At 39.3% G+C, this 23,551-nt stretch overlaps 1 protein-coding gene across 13 annotated transcripts in view; it reads left to right on the forward strand.

Moving 5' to 3' along the window:
- AKAP13 (A-kinase anchoring protein 13) overlaps positions 1-23,551 on the forward strand; it is a 412,106-nt gene that overhangs the window by 181,278 nt on the left and 207,277 nt on the right. For 10 of the 13 annotated variants that reach the window (XM_064267087.1, XM_064267095.1, XM_064267090.1 and 7 more), the window contains one exon: positions 8,990-9,173. In XM_064267087.1, coding sequence (XP_064123157.1) covers positions 8,990-9,173 — 184 coding nt within the window. The other 3 variants (XM_064267099.1, XM_064267100.1, XM_064267096.1) reach the window with 3 other exon arrangements.

Consider the following 23,551-nt stretch of genomic DNA (forward strand, 5'->3'; position numbering starts at 1 on the left):
GTGTATGTATGTATATCTGTATGTGTATAGAGAGAGAGGCAGAAGTACCTTTTCAGAAACTTACTGTTGGTCTTTAGAGGAGTCTCTGGGTGGCACAAACGGTCAAGTGCTCAACTACTAGCCAAAAGGTTAGTGGTTTGAACCCACCCAGAGCTGTCTCAGAAGACAGGCCTGGTGATCTGCTTCTTAAAAGTCACAGCCTTAAAAACCCTAAGGAGCAGTTCTATTCTGTACACATGGGGTCACCAGAAGCTGGAAACAACTAACAACAGTAGTGGACCTTAATAACTTGAGCTCTTCCGTTAGTGTATTGTTATAGGAATGTTTGTCCTAGTTACCTTTTATAAATCAGTATCAAGATGGAACTGCGTTATATAGTTACTTGTGGGGCTGTGGTGATTTTTTGCTTTTGTTTTGTCACGTTCAGGTCTCTAACTCATTTTTATTTTCACTGAACAACTATGGGATTTAGCTTAATTGTGTTTTGATTTGATTAAAACTTGCTAAATGACGTTTTCTCCTCAAAGGAGTTATGTATATATATATACACACGTATGTAATTATGTATGTTGCGGGTAGCAAAGAAAAAAGTCCTGGACTGGCAAACAAATCCATATTTCCCACTCCATTTCTCTTGCCTCTTCTTGGCAACCCTCACCACTACCATCTCCCCCACCCACCCCCCCAAAAAAAGACGACGGAAGGAGAGAAAATCAAGTCTGCATTTTAGATTATTTACCACTCTTCATTCTCAGTATATGCCTTGCTGAAATTGCTCTGATCCTTCAAAGTACAATTTCAGTGTTACCATAAGTTACAATTACTCGCTCTTAACTCTGTTCCCAAATCTTATCATGAGACTACCGTCAAAGTGATATAATCCATGAGAATAATAGTTGGCTCTAGTTCCGTTTCCTTTGTTTTGGGTGAAGATTTTATTTCAGACAAATGTATTCCCGCCACATCACCTGACTATACCTAGTGCTGTAAATATAGACCGTTTGAAATAGGGTATGGACAGGCTTTGGAGTTAGAGAGTGCTGATCTGGAATCCTTGCTTTGCCACTTACTGATCATCTGACCTTAACAAATTTCTTTCTTTTTTTATTTATTATTATTATTGTACTTTAGATGAAGGTTAGCTTCTCATTAAACAGTGCACATACTATTTAGTGGTGTTGGTTACCAACCCCACAGCATGTTAACACTCTCCTTTCTCAACCCTGGGTTCCCTATTACCAGCTTTCCTGTCCCTTCCTACCTTGTAGTCCTGGCCCCTGGGCTGGTGTGCCCATTTAGTCTTATTTTGTTTTATGGGGCTGTCTAATCTTTGGCTGAAGAATGAGCTTCAGGAGTGACTTTATTACTGAGCTAAAAGGTATCCAGGGGCCATACTCTTGGGGGTTTTCCAGTCTCTGTCAGGCCAGTAAGTCTGGTCTTTTTTTGTGAGTTAGAATTTTGTTCTACAATTTTTTCCAGCTCTGTCGGGGGCCCTCTATTGTGATTCCTGTCAGAGTAGTCAGTGGGGGTAGCCAGGCAGCATATAGTTGTGCTGGACTCAGTCTGGTGGAGGCTGTGGTAGTTGTGGTCCATCAGTCCTTTGGACTCATCTTTCCCTTGTGTCTTTGGTTTTCTTCTTTCTCCCTTGCTCTCAAAGGGGTGAGGCCAGTGAAGTATCTTAGGTGGTCACTCAAAGGCTTTTAAGACCCCAGATGCAACTCACCAAAGTAGAATGTAGGGCACTTTCTTTATAAACTGTTACGCCACTTGAGCTAGATGTTCCCAGAGACCACAGACCTTAGCAGATTTCTTACTTTTCTAAACTTCAGCCTGCTCCTCTGTGAAATGAGAAGGATAATAATACCTATCCTCTGGAGTTGTATTAAATAAATTAATCCATGTAAAGCATTTAGTGCATAGTGCCTGGGACATTGCATGAAATATAAGAGTTGATGATGTTGTGTGCAGTTGATTCAAGGCTGACTCATAGCAGCCGTATAGGACAGAGTAAAACTGCCCCATAGGGTTTCCTAGGGTGTAATCTTTATGTGAGCGTATCGCCAGGTCTTTTCCCCTGTGGAGCTGCTGGTGGGTCCAAACCACCAACCTTTCCATTGGCAGCCGAGCACTTAACTATTGCGCGACAAGGACTGCTTCAGCAGTTGATAGTAGCATAAATATTAACTACAATTGTATGTTCTCGCCATCGGTTATGGCTACAGGGGGAAATGAGTAGATGGTTCGATTCGAAGATCTCTGTCATAACGCTTCAGAATTTAATACTGGAACATAGAGTTTTTCAATTTATGAAGCATCCTTAAGAGCATGAGCCAATTTTTTTAGATTGTGCAGTAACTGCAGGTAGGAGAAGCTTAAACTGAAGTGAATTCATTTAAGAATTCAGGCCCTCTAACATTTGTAGTAGGAAACCCTGCTGTCGGCAGTTCAAATCCGCCAGGCGCTCCTTGGAAACTATATGAGGCAGTTCTACTCTGTCCTATAGGGTCGCTATGAGTTGGAATCGACTCGACGGCACGGGTTTTTTTTTTTTTTTTTTTGGTAACATTTGTAGAGACTAATTCAGCCATATACACAGGAACCTGGATTCTTCCATTCATTATTTTCGCAGTACAGAATTCAGAGAAGTGACTTCTGTGTTCTAAAAAGGGAATTTTGCCTAAACTGAAGATACTGAGATTACCCAACTGGGACCTTGGTTTTCATGTATCTGAAATTTGCTGATGACCGTAATGACCTTAGCACTGGTGGCACAGCGGTTAAGAGCTTGGCTGCTAACCAAAAGGTTGGCAATTGGAATCTACCAGCTGCTCCTTGAAAACCCTCTGGGGCAGTTCTGCTCTGTTCTTTAGGGTTGGTACCAGTTGGAATCGACTCGACAGCAACAGGTTTAGTTTTTTTTGGTTTCATTATGTTAGCATGTGGAAATTTTTCCTTTTTTCCAAAATAGTCTTGTGGTAAGTGTATCCTCTACAATGTTTACTCTTAATTATTTATCCAGATAAACAGAGATGTACTATATAAACATTTTCATCATTTCAAGTAGCATTATTTTTTCTTTCCCAAGTTGTCTTCCTATGGCTGTGTTATTCTGAGGGCACACCTTTGATTTTATAGTGAAACAGTGTGAGTCACAAGACAGAGTAAGGGGTTTGAACTCTGACATGCCCCTTCCCCAACACTTCCCTCCACTCCTCCCACTAACTAATACAGGATAAAATTGAAAATGAACAGACTTTAGAATTATATAGCCTGGCTTTGGATCCCAGTTTTTGTCCCTGACTAGCAAAATACAATACTTAATTTCCCTGTGCCTCAGTTTTCTCTGTCAAAAAGCAACAGTGTGCCTATCTGGTGATTTCTTTGTTTGTGTTTTGTGAAGATAAGAGAAACTGTATGCAATGTACTTAACGCAGTACCTGGTACATAATAGACACTAAATAAGTGGTAGTAACTGTTACCATTTTTATGGCCATTTTTTCTTTTCTCCTATAATGGTTGTACAAATCAAAGCAGACAATTTATGTGAAGCTACCTTATAAACAGAGGTTCTGGGTAGATTTATATGGTGATTATTACTAGGATAGAATATATGTGTTTGATTTATGTGACAGTTCCATCTCAAGAAGTCTTGGGAAAGTATTTTTTGAAGTGTGTGCCATTGGCAAGCTATTCACTTTGAATGTACCATGACCATACCCAGTGGCCTTTTAGAGACACAGAACATTGATGAGGTATGACGAGGGAAGGTGACGTTTCTTAGGAAAGGATAAAACAGGTCAGCACTAAAAGGAAAGGCTCTTCAAAGTAGAATGAGACTGTGTTTCTTTTGCTTTTAAATGTTTCTAAAGATAATCCTCCCTTTATACATGAATAAGAGGAAATTTGCCCATTTTAGTTCACCCAAATGTTCTTTAATCCCTAGTTACATAAAGGGTACTCTCTACTCTGTAGGTATTGCGATAGTTGTGTCTTAAATGTAAGTGGCAAGGATTCATCGGGGGGAGAAGGGGAGTGAATGGCAGGGCAAGGATGTCTTCCCTTTCCAAGTTATCCACATCTCACTTAGTTGCTTAGTTCAGCTCGTCTGTGCCTCAGTGGTTAGTGAGAGACACGTGCACAGTAGCAGTCAGCATGAGGTAACTTAGAGAGCGGGCCCCCTGGAGGGTTGCTGTGATGAAAGCAAGAAGGAGAACCATGCTGGGGGAGATCTTCATTCTTACTTTGTCATGGTTTTGTATAACTAAGTGAAAAGAAGATGTGTTCGTCTTTGGGGGTGGGAATCCTGCCCACAAAGAGAAATTTGGGTGGGGAGGAGGGCCAGATGGTTTGAAGAAAGGCCACCTTGAGAATAGCCCGTGTAGTCCCAAGCCTGTATATCTGATGTTGGTTGATAAATCCTCACTCTTACTCATTTGGCGTTTTAGTTCCCCTGCTCCTTGCAGAGTGTTTGATAGTTTTCCACAGAAATGTTTCCTTAGCTCCAGCAGTATTTGTGTATTTCTGAACTATCATAGCTGCTAAAAAGAAATAATAAAATAGAAAAAGACCACCAATGGGCTGTTGCTCTTGTCAGAGGATTAATATAGACTTCAAGACAAGCAGTGCGTAGTAATGGCAGGGCTGTAGCTCCAAAAGATTTTGTTGCCTCTCAAACCTTGGTTCTTTCACAAGGTACAGGTCTCATGTTTGCACAAGCCCATTTTCTTAACACTAGGCTGTTATGAATGTTTTTCTTCCTTATGTGGTGTGAGAGTTCCTGAATCATGTGAGACTTCAGATTTATTTAAGAGGCAGGATGGGATAGTGGAAAGAATGGTGGCTGTGGAGTCCTATAGACAGATTCAAAGCATCCTGTGAGCAGGGCATGCTGGTGGATTGATGGGATCAGAAAATATGTTTAGTCTTTGTACCATTCACAGAACTTAGAAAGTTCTGCTTGGTCAGAGATTCTGATAATTTGAAAAAGATGCAACCCTTTAGTCGACTCATCATGGTTGAATGCATGCTAGGCAGAGCAACCATTTCTGCAGATCTGAGTGGATGTCTGTGGGAGGTGCTTGCAGTAGATAATGTTTCAGTTCACCTTCTCTGTGGGGAAACGTTGGGCCTATGTAGAGATCTTTCTCATTGAGTATGGCTAAACAGGGAAATAAACAGACCAACACGGGGTGTGTGAAATAACATTACAGTACAAAGGAAAGGGAAAAGTATGGTAAGTATTTAAATGGAAGACTCTCTGGTTATGATTTTCTTTTAAAAACAAAGAAAAATTTAGAAGGTACTTTCACTTTGCCGTTTAATAGACATATTATAAAATCAGAGGAAGAACCAACAAGGAGAGAATAAGTTTAGTAGATGAGAATTCAACCAGAAAAGCAGAACTAGTTGGAGAAATATGTATTAAGATTTATTACAAGAAATGGCTTACGTGATTGTGGGAGCTGGCTAAGCAAGTCTGAAATTATAGGGCAGGAAGGAAAGACAAGACCACGGGCAAGCTCAGTCCCACGGGCATGGGCCAAAGCTATCATCTTTAGGCCATCAGGGAGGGAAGATTCCGAGCCTGATAAAGCTCCAAGGACACAGGCCGAAGCTGTCCTCCGCGGGCCAAGTGTATTTCTCTCTCCAGGGCAGACTTCAGCTCTGCTTTTAAATCCTTCCAACTGATTTAGTCCGGCCCATCCATATTATCCAGGATAATCTCCCTTATCAAATGCACTGATTGGAGGCTTTAGTTACATCTGCAAAAAAGCCATCACAGTGAGGACAAAACTGGAAAAGGGAGTTGGCTGAAATGATGTATAATGATATTCAAACTGGGGACAAAGGACCAACTGACGTTGTAGAAAAACGCAGTTAGTGATATGAAAAACAAAGTTGAGTAACTCTCAGAATACAGAGGAAGATCAAATAAAAATGTGTGAAAAATGAACAGGGGAATATTATAAACAAACGGGTATATTCATGCAGTGGACTGCAATAAAAAAAGGAGCTGCTGATACACGACAGCATGGCTGAATCTCAGACATGATGCTGAGTGAAAGAAGCCATTCACAAGAGTGTATATGGTATGGTTTCATTTATGTGAAGTTCTGGAACAGGCAGAACTAATCTATGGTGAAAAAATTAAGGACAGTGGTTGACTGTAAGCGGGAGGGAGGATTAACTGAGAAGGGGCACAAATGAACATTCTTTGATGTTGGCAATGTTCTGTATTTTGATAGAAGTTTGAATTACACAGGTATATGCATTTGTCAAAATTTATCAAATGGTGCATTGTACCATTTGTGTTTTACTGTATGTAAATTACCTACAATAGTAACCATATGTTGAACTATAGTTAACAGGGTGCATGATGAAGTGTTTGGTAAGTCTTCAACTTACTTTAAAATGCATAAAAGATGAATTGATGACTACACAGTGGGAAAGGTAGTTGGAGAGATAGGTGATAAAGCAAATATAGAGAAACATTAATTGTAGAATCTAGGTTGGTGGGTATCTAGTTATTCACTGTATGATTCTTTTAATTTCTGTGTGTATTTGAAAGTGGTGATAATAAAACGTTGGGAGGAAACGTGTGAAAAGGTGATTTTTTAACCACAACTTTAGCTTGCTTGCATGGTTGCTTGATTTTTACTAAAAAAAAAAAAAAAAAACAGGGTGGAGTAATGGAAACGGTATGGGTTTTAGATTCAAGACAGAACTATTTTCAACTCCTGATTATTGCTGTGCAAGTTGTGAACACTTCGAGCCTCTCTTTCTTCATCTACAAAACGAGAGTAACGAAACCTCACAGGATTGTTGTGAGGATAGAATGAAAAAAGCTGAAATAAGCTACTTAGCCCAGTGCATGGCATGTAACAGGTCCTCACTGCATATTACTTTTCTTCTAATCTGTTGTCTGCAGAAAGGGGCTACTGAAAAGCAGAGAGGGTGCCTGCTGTTAGAGACCTTAGAGTAAGATTGGGGGAAGAGTGCAGGTGGAGGAGTCAGGGTGCCTGCTTTTAAGCAGGTGCATGACGTTGTAGGAACCCTACTGGTAAGTGCTTAGCTGACTAAAAGCTAATACTAAAAGCTAATAAGGGGTCAGAAAGGGTGGTGGGGGGCGGGGAGGGGCATGTAGGAAAAGCAGCTTTAAGGAGGTGTTGCCTAGTAAGGCCTGAATTAACCAATCTCTAAATAAACAATCACTTCCTGGTCAGCGCCCTGTTAGCTTTTTTTCTGATGTCAGAATGATTGTGAACAGCTGTAAAGCACCACGTCAGATGGTGACGCTTGATCTTTTGTGAGGGTTCTTTCTGTCTTTTTGTCTGGCCTTGCCACCTGCTCTGAGGTGTTGATTATTAAAATTTATGCTTGCGCATGTGATGGTTTCTTCTGGGACATTGATTTCTTTCTACCATGTGCCTCTGTTGAACACCCTATAAATCCCGGATTGGCCAGTGTGTGCATAGTTGCATTGGAAAAATGTAAAATAGGAAAGATAGCTTTTGCTTCTAAGGAAATCTACCTTGGTAAGAGGGAGACCAGACTAATACACAACGTGACATTAAAAAACAGTGCAGTTCAGTGTAAACTCACAAGTTCAAAGGTATGTTCACTCTATTACACACTGAGACGCATCTGAGCACTCCAGAGTAAGGAAAAGATACCGAGGTCCAGGCGTGCTTAGTGAAGGGGAGAGCTGTGCGGCTGAGAGGAAGAAGGCCGACACAACGCCAGGGGGCACCATCCATATCGGAGGTTCCGTGAGTGCTGGCCCCTAACGGGGAGTACCCCACTGCCTTGTGCAGCTGTGTGCAGTGGCCCTGCATGGCCACAGCTGTGTCACCATTGCACCCTTTCTTCTTCACCAACTGCTTAATAGTCGTTCGGAACCTTAGCTCCTGCCATCACAGGTCGGAAGGAGCACTAGAAGATGCCTGAGGCAAAAGGAAGAGTGGTGCTGGTGAACCTGGAATATAACACCAAGTCTAAGATGACAGGGAAAGGGAAGGGAGATGTGTATTTCATGAGTGCCTCCTACATGCCAGTCACTGTACTTGCATTTCACTTACCGGCTTATCTCTTACAACTCCGTGTGAGCTGGGTGACCGTATCTCCCCCACTCTGGGGATGAGGAGAGCGGAGCCCGGAGAGATTAAGTGAATTATCCCTGGTCACACAGATGGTGAATGTCAGACTTGAACTCAGATTGGTTTGCCTCCAAAGCCCTTTCTCATTCTACCACCTCAAAGTGACTGCTGCGCTTAGGGACCTCTGAGGAAGAACGTGTGCGTTAAGTGAAGAAAGCCCGAATGCATGTTTCTCTCTCTGAAGTTATCAGCCTAGTATGCCTTAAGAGTTAGTCCTTCTTACTATGCCTGGAGATGCATTTTTCTCATTAAGCAAACAAACAAAAAAACTGGCAGTGCCAACAATTTTGTTTGCCCTAGATGGGGGCGGGGCGGGGGGAAGAGACTGGTGTGTTCTCAAGCAGAACCTGTTTTTAGTGTTGAACGTGCCAGCTCCTATCTGGGTGTTCTCCTTTAAAATAATTACACCCTTTACGATACGCCCATTTAAGCCCCAACCAGTATTCCCCTTGAGTCCCCATGTTGTGGGAATGCCTTTTTTTTTTTCAGAAAAAGAATAAAAGAATGTGTGTGGAGTCACCCTTATAAACCTGCTTATATAAATTGGTTGAACAGATAATATTAAGTCAGAATATAGCAACGGCTTGATTCTCTTTCGTGGAACTGTCTCCAATTAGAGAATTGTTTCTCATACTTTTTTCTAGCTTTGTTTTGTCTTTACTTAAGAGCCAGTTCTTCCCGGCCACAATAAAGTTGTTCATGAGGTACGTTATGGCGTAACTTCAGTATCCTAGGTAAATGCATCTGGAGGTGAGAGTACTTACCTAATTTGTCTTTTTGCTTTTTGTTTTTACATTCTTCTCACTCATTTTTATTTTTTTCTCCATCTACAGATGGTGGCCCACGGGAGACTTTGATGCATTTTGCTGTGCGATTGGGACTGCTAAGGTTGACATGGTTCCTGTTGCAGAAGCCAGGTGGCCGTGGAGCTCTTAGCATCCACAACCAGGAAGGGGCGACGCCTGTGAGCTTGGCCTTGGAGCGTGGTTACCACAAGCTGCACCAGCTTCTGACTGAGTGAGTGCTCATTCTCCCTATTTCCCTCCTCTCACCACTGGCCCCACCTTCCGATTCATAGTGGTACCACCCACTTGGCTGCTCAGTGTGGGTTTGCCACAAATTGAAACCTCAACTCTGTACCTTGCCTTCTGTTGGAGGTTTGCAAGCTTGCTCCTGCTAACCACTTCATTGCAGGAGAGAGACAAACGTAAGTCGTATTACCATTTTCTCTCTCTGCCTGTCGGCCTGCCTGTACTGTTTCACGCTGCTTATATTTTACTGAAGACCCTGAATAAGTCTTCTTTCTTGGGTAGCATAACTTTACCAGCGTACCCAGTGTATCCCAATTTAGTATAAGAGGAAACCATTTTTCTATGCTGTACTTTTTTCTTTTGGTATGTCTTTAAGACTTGAGAGAGTTAATTAGAAACCAATACTTTAGCATAAGTTGTATCTAGAAAATATGCTAAATCATTGCATTTTGGTTTGACTGTGACTTCTATGAGTAAAATTGAGACCAGTGGTCTTTCCTGAGAATAGCAGTAAAAAGCAACTGAGTTGTCCTAGAAACTGGGCAGTAGGAAACTCTGTCTATGTGTCTTTGAGCCCAATTGTTGTATACACTGATGCCAAAGGATCCTCTGGAGGGATCAAGATTGTTAGTCAGGGCATTTGGGGAATTCTTTTTTCTTATATAGAGAAGTAAATGGATTACAGCAGCCAGTATTTTTCATTGGAATACTTAAAGGTAAAAGTTTAAAGTATAATTTCTCTTGTTCAGTATATATTTTTTTATTAGTTTTATGGCCCCTGGCTATCATCTTTTCCACTACACATTTTGAACAAATACAGACCCCATTGAATCTGTGTTCTGTAGTATTTGAGACACTCTTGTATGTTAAATTCGTCTTTCCAAATTCTGAGATATTTTGCCCATGCTAGCTCTAATTTAGTTGCGTTTTATTTTTTACATGTGTGAATGGATGTGAGTGTAGGGGTGGTGGCAGTATCAAGGGCCAAGACGAGATCTGCAGCTGTATACACCGTTTTCTCTTGCTTTACCTACCAAGCTCATAACTTTTCCAGGCAAGCCGGACAGAGGGCTCTTTGCAGAACATTTTCTGATGGGTGCTGTAGATACAGTGGTGGTAGGAGGGGCACTTTTCATCTTAAATGAGCTTTGGATACCTGAGCCCTCCTATGACAGTATTCCAGAGAGCGATATATTCCAGTCCTTCCTGCTTCCCATCTGGCCAGTAATTGGATTTGTTCTGCTGTTGACCTCATGGCCTTAGGAAGACAGGCCTTGTTCCAGAAGTTTAAACAATTAACTCAGTGTAACTATTGTGAAGTTTAAATGCAGTTCCTCTAATTTGACCATATAACTCAGAGTTTTTGCTGGGAAGCAGAGTTGGTTAAGGACTGCCATCCAAATGGGGAAATAAAGTGATTACAACAGCTTTATTATATGCTTGAAGGGCATGTCACAAGACTATATTGCAGCACAGCTTGAAGGAAACTGGAGTGTATTTGTCCTTGGAGAACATTTTTGGCTCGTTTTAAAGCACTACCTCTGTTACATGTGGGTAAGCCTCTTACCTCCTTTTGAAAAGATTGGTAAGGGAAAGGCAATTTGAGTAGGAGAGTCTGCTGTATGTCTTGTGCATAACCTGGATTCTACTAGGCTTTATTGTCTGAAGCCTAGAAAAAAATGCCTTGATGCATAATTAGCAATTGAAAAAACAAGGACATGATTATACTAACCCTCCTCAGTCTTGCTCTGATATTAGTAGACTTTACTAGACTTTCGATTATACAAAGTCTATAAAGATCATCTGTATCAAATGAGGAAACTGAGATCCATAGAGGGAAATTGACTGGATTAGGGTAACAAGATGGCAGGGTGGACTAGAAATAGAAGCCTAAGCTCCTAAAAAACTCAGTCTCCATCCAGAGAGTCTTCTGCTCCTAGGATTTGTAACTGGGTGCCCAGTGGTGGACTCTCTGAGATCTGAATCCATTGAAATTGTAGGCAGAAGTTTATACATACATTTTTCTGGGTATAGCATTCATTTTGTGATTCCAAAAAGGCTTGTAGAAAGTTAAAGAGTTGCCACACAATATGGTACTGTCTTCTTAATAGGTTACTAAAATCTTTAGACTTGTGTGTCTCATACCCCACCCCACCCCCATTTTTTATTAAGTCTTCCCATATAAGCCTATCTCTTTTACTCCATCTTTTAAATTTATGTAAAATTGAAGTATAGTTTTATACATTTAATATTTTTTTTAATAACTATTTACAATCTAGTCTTCACTGAAAAGTTTATTTAACCCCTTTTGGGTTTTTTGGGGTATAACCCTCTCAAACTAAATTAATTGTTTTAATTCCTTGCTGCTTTTGCCTGTGTGTGTGTATGTGTGTTTTGTTTTGGTGTTGCTTTAATTAGAGACCGAAAGTTCCTTTTGTGTTTGTGTGACTGAGGATTATAGTGTTGACAGTCCATTTTGATAAACTGAGTTTTACTTTTATGTGAAAATTATGATTTAGCCATATTTGGAAGTAGAAAGACTCTCTAAGACTTTTATCTTTAGAGAACTTTTGAAATTGATATTAAATCCCACCAGATAGTACAGTTTCAGGACATTTTTGTCAGCTTCTTTTTTCTGTAATCAATTGTTGTTAACTTTCACTTAGTTCAGTAACGTGGAAGGGAGAGATTTTATGATTTGTTGCTGTTTTGCTTTAGCTCATTTTGATTTTACATTATGGGTATGTATGTATTTGTGATGTGAAAATTCACCCCAAACCAAAGTGTTAGCAGTCTTGCTTGAGAAGTCTTAACCTTACTCAGGAGAACACCCAGGCCTTCCACTGCTTTTAGATAGGTGCACAGTCATCTGCCCCATTTTGAAGAGGAGTCAGCTGGACACCCTGCCCAAGGTCATCTAGCTGGTGATAGGTAGAGTAGGGAGAAAACTCAGGGCTTCAGGCTCTTAGCTTAGTGAATGCTAGGAAGTTACAAAGTTAGATGAGTGTCAAGTTAGATGAGTGTCGTGTTGGAGTAGTTTAGTAAGAGAATGTTAGAGCCAGAAGGGATTTTAGATGCTATCTAATATCTTATTTATACATCACAAATAAGGTATCTTGGGACCTGGATCATTCATATAGGCAGGCACAGAGTTTAGAATAAGAGGTAGCTCTTAGGTAGTGGCTAAGTATGCAAATTTTGGAGTCAGACCTAAGTTTGCATTTTGGCTCTGCCGTTTTTAGCCATGTTACTTTGGACACATTAAGGAACTTTCTTCTCTAAACCTCAGTTTCTTCACCTGATAAAAAAGGATAATATCATCTACCTCTGGATTGTTAATCAAGAATCTGACTTGTGTAATATGAAAAATCAGGTTTACTTGTTACACAGATTATAGTTATTCCTTGGGGCAAAAAAAAAAAAAAAGCAGTTGCCTTAGAGTTGACTCTACTCACAGCAACCCCATGTGTCTTAGGGTAGAACTGTGCTCCATTGGGGTTTTCAGTGACTGATTTTTCAGAAGTTGATTGCCAGGCCTTTCTTCTCAGTTGTCTGTGAGAGGACTCAAACCTCCAGCCTTTTGGTTAGTAGCCAAGTGAGCTAACTGTTGCACCACCCAGGGACTTCAAAGGGGCTGTAACTATTTCTCCTTGCAGAGTGGTAGTGTGATATAGTGGAACTGCTTACAATAAAGAGCTTAGCTGAAATCTAGGCTTGGAACAAATCAGCTATCCCTCTGAGTTTCATATTTCTCATCACTAAATTACATGTAATACCTATTCTGTCTACATTACGAGGTCGTTATAACCAAATGAGATTTGTATCAATACTTTGTTAAATCCTAAAGTGCTATGTAAATATGAAAGTTTCTTATATAATAATAAAATCAGCAAAATTACAGTTTATTGATCAAAGAAACTCAAGTTTCAATTGATTGGTCTTCTAAGAATATCTTTTTTTAAAATATTTATTGTAATTCTCTGAATTCGAGTTAGTAGAGAGGAGAGGTTGGGAGAAAGATAGTTAGACAGGCTAGGTTTGAATCCAGGGTCTACTTCTTTGAAGCTATTTGGCTTTGGGCAAATTGCTTAACCTCTCCAAGCCTCAGTGCTTGTTTGTAACATGGGAAGAATAACTGGAGTGTCCTCAGTGGGTTGCTTTGAGAAGGAAGTGAAAGATTACATGTAGGAGGTGTGACACAGTGATGGACACAGATGTTACCTGTTACTATCCTTTCCTTAGTTTTCCTTTCCTTGTAGGCCTGTATCAAGTTTTCACACATCACTTTAAGGAAAGTTTGCCATAATCTTGAATTATTTTTTAGGTGGCATTCGGATGGTCCCTACTTGATAAGGAATTGAAATTATTATCTAGTGTAATAGATACCACTTTTTAAAAAGTAGTGTGGCTTTCTGAGACATGCTGGGATGTCAATACCTGTGGGTTGATGGAATAGAGAATTCTAGATTGATAAAGTATCATTTACGATGCCTCCACCCTTATCAGAAGAGTATTTCTTTTCAAAACTTCAACTCTGGAGTGTTAGCATAAAAGTGCTGAAATACTTTTGAAAGTATTTGTCCTTCTCAAGGAATTCCTCTCATTTTCAGTATTCGTTCAACAAGTCTACACTTATTGAATGCCTACCAAAACCAAACCAAACGCGTTGCCGTTGAGTCGATTCCGACTCTTAGTGACCCTATAGGACAGAGCAGAACTGCCCCATAGAGTTTCCAAGGAGCGCGTGGTGGATTTGAACTGCCGACCTTTTGGTTAGCAGCTGGTAGCTCTTAAGCACTACACCACCAGGGTTTCCATGAATGCCTACAGCATACTAGGATTAATGGTATGTTACAGATACTTCATTGCAGCTGTTCTGAAATAGACATTATCTGTGTTTTATGGACAAAATATGGTCACTCAGAGAACTAAAGTAACTAAAGCATTAGCCAGTGAAAACCTTATGAATAGCAAAAGTAACTAGCCTAACACTAAACAGAAAGTGGCAGAGCTAGAATTACATACATCTATGGAATACCTAGGCCCATATTCTTTCCTCCACAAAAATTTGGTAGAATGGAAAGAAGAGACTTAGGAGGAGGCCTCTAGGGTGCAGGTTGAAATATCACTCAACTATTAAAATGTTATGTTTTCCTTTTAGCCCTAGTCTCTGTCTTTCCTGAGGAAAACAAGATCCTCAGTATAACTTTACATTTATATTGCCAATCATAATAGCTTCTTTTTTTGAATGCTATATTGTGCTATTCAGTAGTTCAAGTTTTTCCGTGACATTGACTGCAGTCCCCACAATTTGCCAGCACTCTCACCATTTCCACCCTGGCTTCCCATTTCCATTTGTTTAGTTTCCCTGCCCCTTCCTAGCTTCTCATCTTTGCTTTCTGGGCAAATGCTGCCTTCTGGCCTCATATAGTTGACTGTTCTAAGGAGCACATTGCTCACTGGTGTTAGTATCTACCTTTTGGGCCTGTCTGTTATTTGGCTGAAAGGTAATCTCCAGGAATGGCTTCAGTTCCAAGTTAGAAGGGTGTCTTAAGGCGTCTTGGGGGTTCCTCCGATCTCTATCAGACCAGTAAGTTTGGTCTTTTTTGTGAAATCAAATTTTGTTCTTCATTTTTCTCCCACTCTAACCAGGACCTTCTGTTGTGTTCCTGGTTAGAGTGATTGGTAGTGGTAGCCAAGTACCATCTAGTTCTTCTGGTCTTAGGCTAGTGGAGGCTATGGTTCTTGTGGGCCTTCAGTTCTTTGGATTAATTGCTTCTTTGAATCTTCAGTTTTCTTCACTCTCCTTTGCTCTAGACGGGAAGAGACCAATAGTTGTGTCTTAGTTGGCTGCTCCCAAACTTAAGACCCCAGGCGCTACTCACCTTGGCGGGATGTAGAACATTACCTTTATGAATTGTGTTGTGCCAGTTGACCTAGGTGTCCCCCAAGACTATTGTCCTTAGGCTTCAAGCCCAGTATCTCAGTCCCACGAGGTGTTTGGTAATGACTAATTTCCATAGCTGTGCCCTCTATATGCTCTATTATATATGTGAATGTATCTACAGTACGTATAGATACGTACATAGAAATACCCACCGCCATACTTATGGATGCACGTGGGTGTGCTCTGGTACAACTTCCCTCACCTATTTAGCATACATATTTACTTGGGTGTCAACTTGTGAATTATTGTTTATTCTTGTTGTTGAAGGTTTATATATGCTGTAGTATTTCACACTTCACAAAGCCTTCTTTTGCCTTGCTCAGGTTGTGCTGTCTTCCCTACCCCCATATTGTGTATCGCCTTTCCTTTCGCCTAAACGAACACGTGTCTGCTACCTAGTTAGTGATTCTCTCTCCCTGCCCCTCCCATCCTTGGCAACCAAGAATGTTTCTTTCTGTGTGTAAACCTATTCGTGATTTTTTATAATAGTGGTGTCATACAATGTTTGTCCTTTTATGATTGACTTATTTTACTCAGCATAATGTCCTCCACATTCATCCCTGTTGTGACATACTTTGCGGGTGCATCGTTATTCTTTATCGTTGCATAGTATTCCATTGTGTGTAGGTATCACAGTTTGTTTTTCCATTCATCCGTTGATAGACACCTAGGTTGTTTGCATCTTTTTGCTATTGTGAATAATGCTGCAGTGAACATGGGTATGCATATGTCTATTTGTGTCACGGCTCTTATTTCTCTAGGATACATTCCTAGGAGTGAGGTTGCTGGATCATGTGGTATTTCTATTTCTGACTCTTCCATTTTCCATAGTGGTTGTACCATTTTATATTCCCATCAGCATTGTATAAGAGTTCCAGTCTCCCCACAACCTTGCCAGCATTTGTTTTCTGTTTTTTTGAACAGTGCCGTTCTTGCTGAGGTGAGATCGTATCTCATTGTAGTTTTGATTTGCATCTATCTCTTGGAAACCCTAGTGGCATAGTGGTTAAGAGCTATGGATGCTAAGCAATAGATCAGCAGTTCATATCTACCAGGCGCTCCTTGGAAACCCTATGGGTCAGTTCTGTTCTGTCCTGTAGGGTCTCTGTGAGTCAGAATCCACTCGATGGCAACGGGTTTGGGTTTGGTAATGGCTAATGATTGAGAATGTCTTTTCATGTATTTGTTAGCTACCTGAATGTTTTCTTTGGTGAAGTGTCTGTTCATGACCTTTGCCCATTTTGTAATTGGATTGTTTGTCTTTTTGTTGTTGAGGTGTCGAAGTTTCCTGTAAATTTTAGAGATTATACTTTTTTCAGATATGTCATTGCCAAAATTTTTTCCCAGTCTGTAGGTTCTCTTTTTACTCTCTTAGTGAAGTCTTTTGATAAATATAAGTATTTAATTTTTAGGAGGTTCCAGTTATCAAATTTATCTTCTACTGTTCTTACATTTTTAGTTATGTTGATAATTTATTTATGCCATAAATTAGAGCCCCTAAGTTTCTCAGCAGCTAACCAAAAGGTCAGCAGTTCGAAACCACCACCTGCTCCTTGCTGGAGAGAAGACCTGGCTACCTGCTCCCATAAAGATGACAGCCTAGGAAACCAAGGGGGCAGTTCTACTCTGTCATATACAGTCACTGTGCATCAGAATTGACTTGACTGCACTCAGTAGCAACAGCAGGTTTGTCGGTATGTTGTCTTCCATGAACTTTATAGTTTGAGATTTTACATTTAGGTCTTTGGTCCATTTTGAGTTAGTTTTTGTGTATGGTGTGAGGTATGGATCCTGTTTCATTTTTCTGTAAATGGATATCCAGTTTTGCCAGCATCATTTGTTAAAAAGGCTATCTCTCCCCCATTTAATGGACTTAAACCCTTTGTTGAAGTCAGCAGTCCATAGGTAAATGGATTTATTTCTGGGTTTTCAGTTCTGTTCCATTGGTCTGTGTGTCTGTGGTTGTACCAGTACCAGTCTATTTTGACTACCGTGGCTGTATAGTAGGTTCTGATGGCTGTATAGTAGGTTCTGGATCAGGAAGTATGAAGAATGCCTCCTACTTGGTTTCTTCAATAATGTTTTATTTACCTGGGGCTTTTTTCCTTTCCATATAAAGTTGGAGGTTAGTTTTGCCATTTCATTAAAGAATGTTGTTGGAATTTGGATCATGATTGCGGTATATCTGTAGATCACTTTGTATAGTATTGACATTTTCACAATGTTAAGTCTTTTATCCACGCGCATTTATGAAAATGGTGTGTTTTCCACTTACGTAGATTTCTTGCAGTAGTGTTTCGTAGTTTTCTTTGTGTAAATCTTTTCTGCTTCTAGTTAGATTTATTCCTGAGTATTTGATCTTTTCCAGGGAGGGCTATTGTAAGTGGTATTTTCTTGATTTTATTCGTGTAGAGGTATCAAACTGATTTTTGTATGTTGATCTTGTATCCTGGCACTTTGCTGAATTCTTCTATCAGTTCCAGTAACTTCCTTGTGAAGTTTTGGGAATTTTCTATGTATAGGATCACATCATCTGTGAATAGGGATAGTGTTTTGCTTCTTCCTTACCAATTTGAATGCCCTTTATTTCCCTTTCTTGCCTTAATTGCTCTACCTGGGACTTCCAGTACAATATCGAGTTAAGAGTGGTGATAAAGGGCATTCTTGTCTGGTCCCTGTTCTCAGGGGAAATGCTCTCTGTCTCTGTTGAGAATAATGTTGGCTTTTGGTTTTCTATATATGCCCTTAATTATGTTGAGGAATTTGCCTTCTATTCCTATTTTGCTTAGTGTTTTTATCAGGAAAGGGTACTGGATTTTATCAAATGCCTTTTCTACATTGATTAAGATGATCATGTGGTTTTTTTCCTTTGTTGCATTTACGTGGTAAATTACATTGATTGATTTTCTAATGTCTAACCATCCTTGTATCCATGGTATGAATCCAGCTTGATTGTGATGTATTATTTTTGATATGCTGTTGAATTCTCTTGGCTAGAATTTTTTGTATTTGTGTCTATATTCATGAGGGATATTGGTCTGTAATTTTCTTTTTTAGGGATGTCTTTATCTGTCTTTGGTATCGGGACTATACTTGCTTTATAAGATGAATTAGGGAGTGTTCTTTCCTTTTCTATATCCTGGAATAGTTTGAGTAGAATTGGTGTCAGCTCTTTGCTGAATGTTTGGTAGAATTTTCCTGTGAAGCTGTCTGGTCTGGGGCTTTTTTTGTTGTTGTGGTTGTTGGGAGTTTTGTTTTTTTTTTAATGACCTCTTCCATTTCTTCTTTTGTTAACAGATCTATTCACATTTTCTATCTCAGTTCGTGTTAGTTTAGGTAGGTAGTGTGTTTCTAGAAATTTGTCCATTTCTCCTAGGTTTTCAAATTTGTTGGAGTATAATTTTTCATAATACTCTGTTATGATCCTTTTTATCTCAGTTGGTTTATTGCAGTTTCTCCCATCATATTTCTTATTTTGGTAATTTACATCTTTTCATTCTTTTCCTTTGTCAGTTTGGCCAGTGGTTTGTTGATTTTATTGATCCTCATGAACCAACTTTTAGTCGTCTTCATTCTTTTATTGTTTTTCTGTTTTCTGTCTCGTTTATTTCTGCTCTAATCTTTGTTATTTCCTTTCTCCTGGTGACTGTGGGCTTCTTATGCTGCTCTTTTTCTGTTTATTCTAGTTGTAGGGTTAAGCTGTTGATTTTGGCCCTCTCTTTTTTGTGTGTGTTTATTACTATAAATTCTCCTCTGAACACCTTTTGCTGTGTGCCAAAAGTTTTGGTATGTAGTGTTTTCATTCTAATTTGCTTCTAAGAAGTTTTTTTTTATTTTATTTTTAATTTCTTCTGTAACCCAGTGGTTTTTAAGCAAGGTGTTACTCAATTTCCATGTATTTGATTTTTTTTTCCTTTGTTCTTATTATTGATTTCTAGTTTTATAGTGCTGTGATCAGAGAAGATGCTTTGTATTATTTCAGTTTATTTTTTTTAATTTATTGAGGCTTTCTTTATGTTCTCAAATATGGTCTATTCTGGATAATGATCCATGTGCGTTGGAAAAGGATGTGTATTGTGCTGCTGGTGGGTGGAGTGTTCTTTGTATGTCTGTGAGGTCAGGTTTGTTGATTGTGTTATTTAGGTCTTCTGTGTCTTTGTCGGAAACCTTGGTGACATAGTGGTTAAATGCTACAGCTGCTAACCAAAGGGTTGGCAGTTTGAATCCGCCAGGCGCTCCTTAGAAACTCTATAGGGCAGTTCTACTCTGTCCTATCAGATTGCTATGAGTCGGAATCGACTTGGCAGCACTGGGTTTGGTTGGTTTGGTGTCTTTGTTGAGTTTCTTTCTAGTTGTTCTGTCCTTCATTGAGAGTGATGTGTTAAAGTCTCCAGCTGTTACTATGAAACCATTTCTCTTTTCATTGCTGTTAAAGTTTGTTTTATGTATTTTAGAGCTTGTCGTTGGACGCATAAATATTTATTATGGTTAAGTCCTTTTGTGGAATCACCCTTTAATCATTATATAATGCCCTTCCTTGTCTCTTGTGATAGATTTTGGCTTAAAGCCTATTTTGTCAGAGATTAATATTGCCACTCTTGCTCTTTTTTGGTAGCTGTTTGCATGGTACACTTTTTTGCATCCTTTGATTTTTAACCTATTCAGGTCTTTGTGTCTAAGGTGTGTCTTTTATAGGAAACATATTGGTGGGTCATTTTTTTTTTTTTTTCACCGTAATAGTTTTTAAAGCATGGTTGGTTACACTCAAGCTGTCCTTTTACATTTTGGTTCTAACCACAACCTAATAAGTGGGTAGAGTAGATATTATTATCCCTATTTTATAATCAAAGAAACTGAGGCTGGAGAAGTGAAGTAATTTGCCCAGTTACTAAGCTACAAAGTAACAGAACTTGACTCAGGCACAGTTTTCAGTGATCTGTCCAGACTGAGGTGACACATGTGATGTGCAGCAGCACACAGACCAAGTCTGCCATGCACGGAGCGCTCGGTCATGGTTTATTATTGTAGTCGGCAATGTTGGCCCCTTGCAAGGGGGGTTTGCCTCTAAGCTCTTGAGCCCTTCTTTTCAGACACTTGAAACTTGGGTTCAGGGTCATATGGCAGAGTAGCTACTCAAAGTGTTCATATTTCCCAATGGAAGCAAGTGCTTTTGAGCAAGATGTTCTGTCAACATAGTGATTGCCTTGTTAGGGTCTTCTTCAGGTACTTGATAAGTGGGTCCTCAGTAGCCCTTATGGTGCAGAACAGGTTTGGAGCCTTTGCATTTGCTTAGAAGGGGCAAGAATGAAACAGATGTTCAAATTTGATTTCAAAATAGTAGCTGGAGAGCAAGATTTGAGATGACTTTGCATTTCTTGGAAACCCTGTTGGCGTAGTGGTTAAGAGCTCTGGCTGTTAACCAGAAGGTCAGAAGTTCACATCTACCAGGTGTTCCTTGGAAATCATATGGGGCAGTTCTGCTCTGTCCTATAGGGTCGCAATGAGCTGGAATCGACTCAGTGGCAGTGGGTTTGGTGTGTGTGTGTGTGTGTGTGTGTTTACATTTCTTTGGCCTGAGTTCCAACAGTTGTTCAGTTGGTCCATCCATTCATCCATCTGACCTCCCTTCTCACTGTGTGATCTGGATCTTTGCGTTATGGTAAAGATGAGTCCGTTGAACTAAGTGGAAACTAGAGGCAGGGAGACACAAATTTTGATTGAAATACTGAATTACCTGCTTTGTATTTCCGTTGTTACATTGGTGTTCTCCATTCTCATTTAAGTTTTCTCAACAGATCTCTAAGGTGAAGATAGTAGAGTTAGTATTCTGCAGATGAGAAAGTTGACCCTGGGAGCTAAATAGCTTGCTCAAAGCCGTACAGTCAGTAAGTTGCCGTTATTCATGAGACTGTCTTTAGGTTGTTTTCAAGCTTTCTTGATAAATGTTGTGAGCAAGCTTGATTGGTAACATTGTCAGGCTTTTAACCAAACTAACGTGATAATGATTCAGAAATTGAGTTTTCACTTTTTTGGGTAAATATTCAACTGGGTTTTCAGTCATCCTTTTTGGGGGGTAAATTTTCATTGAAGGGTTTTAAGAATTTTGACATATCATAGTTCTTAAGTCATTCAACTAGTAATTTTCAGGTTTCCCCTGTCTGGCACCGTGCTGGGAAATTACGAAATGTACTTTCTGCAAATGTTTATATAACAATAACACTTACTTGCCATTTATTGTAAATATTTGTGCCAGGCATTTTACATAAAGTTTCATGTATTTTATCCTCTTCCCATTCTTATGAGGGTGCTTATATTATCCCCATTTCACGAGGAGATAGCTGCAGCTGATAAAGTGATGCAGTAGCCATTTGAACCAGGTCTAAAGCTCGTGAACATTTACACGTCCTAGACTTGATGGCAGTGGGTTGGGTAGACATTCTAAGCAGACAGATGAGTGTCGGAAGTTGGTTGGAGTAACAAAGCCATTCCATGTGTCCTGTGTTTCTTCCTGTATACTTTTTTTTCCTCCATGTTTACCCTTGGTTGCCATGTAACATTTAGGCCTCAGAGTTTTTCCTCAAAGAGTTGTGAAGTTGCACAGCTTAATCTGTGGTCACAAGTTCTCTATGGCAACAGCATGTGATTTTGAAAACACTTGCTTCTCATTTCACTTAAGGCCTAGGTGGAAGAAAATATGAATCTAGAATGTAAAGCTTGATAGGTGTATGTGAGAAAATGAAGGACCCGTTGGCACCTTCCACTCTTTAAAAAACAACAAAGCTTTAGTAATCATTACACGGTGTCTTTGTTGGCTCAATTTTGAATTTTCCATAAAGACACACCATTAGGAAGACTGACTGGAAAATTTTACCTACGTTTACTGTTAGTAGAAACGAGTGATTCTTAAGAAAGGGGGGGGGGTGGGGAATAGGTGAGTTGAATAACCATTTTAGCTAAAATCAATATTTGACCAAAGCTGAGTATCACCATCATATAATGAAGTTCTGTGACGCAAGCATAAATATGGAATTGTATCACATATAATTAATCGGTCCTATACTTTTTTTTTTTATACTTTTATTAAAGTGTAATAGTTCTGTTTTAGAAGTTTGATCTTATAGTGCAAGAATAATAATTTACCAGTATTCCCATGTACTGGATTGCTCTTGATTGACTAAACTCCACATTAATATTATTAATCTGTTGGGTTATCTAGCAAATTAATAATTCAGGAAAATTTTTTAGTAACATGTTTTCTAGGAGAAATATTATACTTAGAATTCTTGGTTTGGCAAATCTCAAAAATCTTTTAGCTACTGAAATTGGTAGGCAGCATATAACAGTCGTTTTGACAAGGTTTTGTGTAAATGTTTAGTGTACATGCACACTTAGGACTATAAAGAGTTGCATTCTTAAAAGCATTCTTATTAAAATCTGTTGTTTTGACATTTGAGGAGCAAAAACAAAATATTTTGAGTATCTCAGTTTTTTGTAACACTTTTTTTGCCATGTAGATAATTTACCACAGTTATTGCACATGATTTTGGCATTTTTCCATCTTGTAAAATTTGGAGGTGGCAGAGTTGACATTTTACTTTTAATGTATTTCTTATTAGATGTGAATAATTTTCAAATAGAACTTTTCCTTGAAAGACATATGGCTTAAGTGGAGTGAAATCTGTGAATTAAAAAAAATATATATTCTTTTTTATGTTTAACATTATGGATGCTAGTTAACAAAACAGTTAATCAAAATTAGAACCTTTATATAATTTAATATCTATAATTCTTTGTAGCATTTAAATGTTTTTAAATATTTGCTCAAAAAATTTTCTTCCTTTAGTTATCTAACTAATGTACTGTCTTTTAATGTTCATGTTAAATATCAACCTATTTCTCTGTTTAACCACTTGAAAACTCTTGTTTTTGAACACAGCGGTAACAATTTTACAGGCGTTTTCCTCTCACCATAATATACATTTATGCTATACTGGCCTATAAAATTTCTACATACAAAACACCTGAGGAGATTTGCACTTTAAATTGTGTGTAGAATACTTAGCTTACTCCTGTGTTATCATTATTGCTCGCGTCGATGTTGCTTCACTGCTGGTAACTTCTGGAATGACTTGGTCATGGATCATGTTCACGCTCAGCAGACATCCACCTGCTTGTCCTTGGAAGTGCGAAAGCTGAACTTCTAGAATGACTTGGTCATGGATCATGTACACGCTCAACAGGCATCCACCTGCTTGTCCCTAGAAGTGCGAAAGCTGAACTTCGGTGCACTCCTGTTATTTAGCATCTCTGAGCCTCTGTCTTCATCTGTAAGATGGGAAACAGTAGTATGTACCTCATAGGTCTGTTAGGATAAAGCAAGAACGTGTTCATAACTTAGTGTGAAACTTAGCGTGTCC

This window comes from Loxodonta africana, chromosome 13 (genome assembly GCF_030014295.1).
Source record: "Loxodonta africana isolate mLoxAfr1 chromosome 13, mLoxAfr1.hap2, whole genome shotgun sequence".
In the NCBI taxonomy this organism is placed as follows: Eukaryota; Metazoa; Chordata; class Mammalia; order Proboscidea; family Elephantidae; genus Loxodonta; species Loxodonta africana.